This window comes from Carlito syrichta, unplaced genomic scaffold (assembly GCF_000164805.1).
Source record: "Carlito syrichta isolate Samal-C Ts95f unplaced genomic scaffold, Tarsius_syrichta-2.0.1 Scaffold307184, whole genome shotgun sequence".
In the NCBI taxonomy this organism is placed as follows: Eukaryota; Metazoa; Chordata; class Mammalia; order Primates; family Tarsiidae; genus Carlito; species Carlito syrichta.
In genome coordinates, this window is record NW_007251280.1 from 192009 (window position 1) to 197814 (window position 5806).

The following is a 5806-nucleotide window of genomic DNA, read 5'->3' on the forward strand; positions in this document are numbered from 1 at the left end:
GGCTCAGGCAATCCACTCACCTCGGCCTCCCAAAGTGCTGGGATTATAGGCTGAGCCACTGAACTCGGCCACATTACTAAGATTTTGATAGGGTTTATATCTTTATAATTTCTTAATAGTTAAGATAACTGATGACAATAAAGTACTTAAGCGACTCCCACTTTTCCTTTAAGGAATGGAAGAGTAAAGTATTGATTCTAACTATAAATCTAGATATGTGAAAATGATCAAGTGATACACCTTATGGGTTATCCTAGAACTCTTCCAAAATTAAAAAAGCAATTCCAGTAGGTATGTGCCAACTTCCCATGTAGCCCAAAACCAATTTTTATTCTAAACTATAAAGATGGCCGGGCTCGGTGGCTCAGCCTGTAATCCCAGCACTTTGGGAGGCCGAGGCAAGTGGATTGCCTGAGCCCGCGGGTTTGAAACCCACCTAGGCAACTTGGCGAGACCTCATCTCTACAATAAATCAAAAATTAGCCGGGCATGGTGCACATGCCTGTAGTTCTGGCTACTTGGAAGGCTGAGGTGGAAGGATAGCCGGGGTACAGCAGATTGAGGCTGCAGTGGCCAGGAGCATGCCACTGCACTCCTGTCTGGGGGACAGAGTGAGACTCCAACTCAAAAAATAAAAATAAACTATAAAGACAAGCGCTTATATCGGAGCTGTTGAAATAGAGAAGTTGTTATAAAAATTAAGTTAAAAAAAGCAAATGGACGATGTATTCTATGAATCAGTAATAGGTGACATTGCTGCTTCCCAGTATTAGTTATAAGCTTTATGTATTTGGACTCATCATCATACTAAATTCATTGCTAAAATAAAACTTCTAAGTAATCTATTTTTCTTTTTTTTTTAAATTTAATCGATAGTTTTTATTTTGATATTGTGGGGTACAGTTAAGGGTTAGGTATACAAATATGCTTCATTCAGGCCCCCTTGTTGATAAGTAATCTATTTTTCTTCTTCAATTTGCATTACTGTAACTTGCATGGTCATCTTAACAGACAATGAATTCTTGAGAAGTACTGAATTTACTCATTTTGTGCTTGGTTCATCTCAGCTACCACAACTACAGACTCCCATAGACACGGCTCATAAATTATGCAACCAAATGTTTACTGATTATGATAAACATAACTGAGTTTACTAACTAAAAGCACTTTCCTTTACTTCCTGACACCGTGCCAAGCCTATGTTCACATTCCTTCAGGATTCTCAAAAGCGGGCAGGGGCAAAATTTAGTTTAAAGATGAAAAATAAAACTGCTTTAGGATAACAGCAATATCTTTAAACACCCACTTCACTTTCCAGGCTTGTCCCCCGTTCACTGAAACACGAAGACTCCTGATGCAGAAACCTGGAAAATCGAAGAAGAGGGGACCACAGGCCTGTAAGAGCCCCCTTTACTCCCACCCCAAATTAATTAGCCACACAGAAGAGACAGTGGATACAAGGCAGCGACTTGTGTTGCATGTTTCACCCACTATACCTTTGCAAAACTATCACCCTGTTAATCTTCGGGTTGAAAAGGGTCTTAAGACAGCCTCTGATGGAGACCTCTCTCCCGACAGGTATGGATCCAGGATCTACGTGTACATCTCTAGGGTCTGGGAGTTCCGCGGTTCAGAAGACAGAACATTCCGTTTTAACAAAATTATTTCTTCCCAAATTTCATTGAAATGGTATCCCTCCGACCCTCTCACTTGAGCCCAGCAGTCTACACACAGCGTGTTTCCAGCAGAACAGTAGCCAGGATTTCTCTGCAAAGCCTCGGCCGGGACCCATCCCCATCTTTTCACATATCGCTTTATTTTTTCAAAATAAGTATTCGAGGAACAAACCGGGCAATCCTAATCCTTGCCGGTCCGCCTCTGTGACAGGAAACGCCAGGCCTCACTTGGAGACGCTTCTTGAAATTAACGACCTACCCGGGCCACTTCTGACCCTGGCTCACTTACTCGAAAATCAGCGCGGATCGCAGCACGAAGGGTTTCCGAAATCCAGCCTAACAGAAAAGGGTGGTCCTGGAAAGACGCGTGACGTCCGCCTCTTCCTACCAGGAAATAAGCTCCGGGGCCCGCAACTCCGAGCAGGCCCTCCCTCAGCCGCGCCCAGGACAGCGACACGGAAAGTCAGGCGTGAAATCCGGATCAGAGAAAAACCCCAGGCGAGGCGAGGCGAGGCGAGGCGAGGCGTCCGGCCCCAGGTAGACCGAGGACGAGAGGGCGGGCCGGGTCTCGCTCAGGGAGTCCGACTGCCGGGGGTGCTGGCGACCGGCTCCGCGCGAGGCAGGCTAACCCCCCCGCCCCGCCCCGCAACGACGACCACCGCCGCCTCACCCCGCTCCCGCGCCCCGCCTCCGCCCATCACCGTTCTCCGCACTAACCTTTCTCCTCCCGGCTGTCGGCCGCCATTGCTCCCCTCAGGTTGCCGCCGCCGCCGCCGCCGCCGCTCGGACGCGACCCGCGCGGGCGCCGCAGCCGCGGCAGCAGTAGCACAGGCCCGTCCGTCAGTCCGTCCGCCCGGCTGCGCGTTTCGCACGGGGCCTCTAGCACTCACCCTCCTTGACTCTTCCCGCTTCCTCCCTTTCTCCTTGCCTTCCTTTCACCCTAGCCTCCGGTGGCCTCGGCCCAGCCTTCCCGTGGGGGCTCAGACCCGGGCGAGGGCGAGGGGGAGGGAAGGGAAACAGATGGCGACGGCGGGCGGCGCTAAAATGGAGCCTGCTTCCTGAGTGAAACAATCCCGCTCCCGAAATGCCCTGCGCTGTTTACGCTTCGTTCCGCTCTGGGAACGTCACAGTGCGGAGAGGGACGGGGAGGCGGGGCGGGCCAAGGAACGTGACGTGACGTCAACGCGTCGCCCCGCCCCTTTCGGCCAGATGTGCCCGGGACGCATCTACTTTGCTGCGGTGTGGTCTCCCGGGTTGTTTAGGTTCTGCCGGACTGCGTACATCCGCCCGTGTCCCACCTGGAACGATGAGCCGAGGCCCTGGCAGACCTCAGCAGGAGGCACGCATGCTGCTTGTCGCCGTACAAGACTCCTGAGTCTCAGGAAATCAGGGACTTCACTGGGACCAGTCTGGACGGTCCCTTGTGGGTACCAAATGTACTTGGTTGGGGGTCCCAGGCTTGCTTGGGTACAAAGGAAGGACAGCATGCAGGAGACTCACTTGTAGTCGCAGAAGCCTGCTGGCTTTGTGTTTAACTGGTGAAAAGAATTATATTTTAAGATAGCTTTGTCGGGCAACCTCTTTCAGGACCCCTTCCACTGTGGGAGCTTTTCTGTCTTCTTAATCAATCCTACATTTAAAAAAAAAAAAAAAAAAAAAAAGCTTTGTCGTTCACAAATACATGTAAACATTTGTCGAGGCCCTGGGGTACGCAGTTGATTTTAACAGGTTGTGAAGGAATTGAAACTACAGAAGTGACCAGCAATTATGTAACAACATAAATGTGGTAAAATCTGTAAGAGACACTTGCATAAAGTTTATTGTCCAAAGGAATGAAGATGTCATTTTGCCACTCTGAGTTTTGCCATGACTGAGTTACAAAGCAAAGGAAATTCGGGGAAAAAGGTAACTAGGTAACTTCAGGATATGGAGACAAACTAATGATATGTTCAGAGACATACAAATAGTCTAGAGTGGGTTGGTCCCTTGATTGCCATTGCAAAGAATTGAGACCAAACTGAAGACAATGGAAAGATCTTAAGCAACAGAAAAACAGAGCTTTGTTTGGAGTCATCTGGAAGATGGCTTGGAGAAAAAAAACAGTGGACCATGGAAAAGCAATTCAGCAAATAAAAATCCAGCTATGTGTAAGATGCTGGGGAATCAAAGGTGGAAAGGACAATATCTCTGCTTTTAAAGAATGTTTAAGGTAGGGAAAAGACAAGAAATTACTGTGTAAGAATAATAATCTAAAGATGTGTGTGCTTATTGTGTGCCAGGTACTGTTCTGAGCACTTGACCTACACAGTTTTATTTCATGTTTGAATTTTACATAGCTCTATTTTATAAAAAGGGACAGTAAATTAATAGGAAATTAAAGTTCTCAATGTCACAAGACTAGTAGTAAGTAACACAGGGTGATTCAAATCCCGGCAATTTGGCTCCAGCCTCCATCCACTTGATAATATTGCCTACCCTTGATAATATGATCTCCTGTAGAGTAAGCTCAGGGTGTTACTGGAACCCAGAGGAGTGTGTCACTCAGGCTGGCAGAGGATAAGGAGTAAGAGTCATGGAAGGTTTCTGGAGAAAGGGAAGTAAAGTCTAGTTGAGAAGTGAAAGACAGCCTAGATGAAGAAGAGAAAGGGAAAAGGGTAGGCAGAAGGATAGTTTTCAAGTGAAAAACCATTATATACTGTTCTGCTCACTTATGAATTTAATCAACTAGCATTTACTAAGTCTCTAGTTATAAATATTACTCTAGGCCAGGCGCAGTGGCTCACACCTATAATCCCAGCACTTTGAGAGGCCGAGGTGAGAGGATTGCCTGAGTCCACAGGTTGGAGACCAGCCCGGGCAACTTGGTGAGACCTCATCTCTACATTAAATCAAAAAATTAACTGGGCGTGATGTCATGCCTCTGTAGTTCCAGCTACTTGGAAGGCTGAGGCGTAAGGATCCTCTGAGCCCAGCAGGTCGAGGCTGTGGTGGCCATGAGCATGCCATTGTACTCTAGCCTGGAGTGAGCAGAGTGAGACTTCAACTCAAAACAACAACAAAATATTACTCTAAGATTTTAATTCATTTTATTTAAAAAAATTTTTAATCTCATATTTCATTTCAAAAACTAGATGTATTTTATATAGTTGCTACTATGTGAATGTCCCCTCCAAAACTCATGCTGAAACTTTATCCCCTATGTGGCAGTATTGAGAAACAAGGCCCTTAAGAGGTGATTCGATCATGAATGCTCTACCATTATTAATGAGTTAATGGATTCGTGGGTTATCACGGGAGGGGAACCGATGATTTTATAAAAAGAGAAAGACAGCCTGTAATCCTGCGCCTTTGGGAGGCTGAGGTGAGTGGATTGCCTGAGCCTGCGGGTTCGAGACCCGCCTGGGCAACTTGGCGAGACCTCATCTCTACAATAAATCAAAAAAATTAGCTGGGCGTGGTAGCACGCGCCTGTAGTTCCAGCTACTCGGAAGGCTGAGGCGGAAAGATTGCCGGAGCCCAGCAGGTCGAGGCTGCGGTGGCCGGGAGCGGCCACTGCACTCCAGTCTGGGTGACAGAGTGAGACTCCAACTCAAAAAAAAATAAAAATAAAAAAATAAAAAGAGAAAGAAAGGCCTGGGCCAGCACATCAACCTATGCTCCCACACTTCGTGATGCCTTGTGTCACCTTAGGATGCTTCACAGTCCCCTCCAGCAAAAAGGCTATTACCATGTGTCCTCTCGACTGCCCAGCCTCCATAAGTGCAAGAAATAAATTTATTTTCATTAAGAATTACCCAGTTTTAGGTATGAGCAACAGAAAATTGACCAAAACAATAGTATATATAAATGAAGGATCTGGTCTTTGTCTTCAAGGAAGTTAGAGTTTACATTCAAGTTAGGGAAGCAAGGCTAAAGTAAGAAAACTAAAAATCATGATGGAGTCTATGAAATAGAGAAATAAGAGACTAACATAGAGGAGAGGCTTTTTATGTAGAAAATGAATAAAGGGGCTGGGCTCAGTGGCTCTGCCTGTAACCCCAGCATTTTGGGAGGCTGAGGCGAGTGGATTGTCTGAGCCCACAGATTCAAGACCCGCCCGGTCAACTTGGGGAGACTTGTCTCTACAGTAA

General features: G+C 46.9%; 1 protein-coding gene across 3 annotated transcripts in view; it reads right to left on the bottom strand.

Annotated features, from left to right (window-relative positions):
* The window catches only part of YTHDC1 (YTH domain containing 1), a 41185-nt gene extending 38402 nt beyond the window's left edge, over positions 1–2783 (bottom strand). For 2 of the 3 annotated variants that reach the window (XM_021715540.1, XM_008064047.2), the window contains exon 1: positions 2394–2783. In XM_021715540.1, the coding sequence (XP_021571215.1) occupies positions 2394–2421 (28 nt within the window). In that variant the 5' untranslated portion in view covers positions 2422–2783. The remainder of the gene's footprint in view (positions 1–2393) is intronic. The other variant, XM_021715539.1, reaches the window with a different exon arrangement.
* Positions 2784–5806: the final 3023 nt, after the last annotated feature.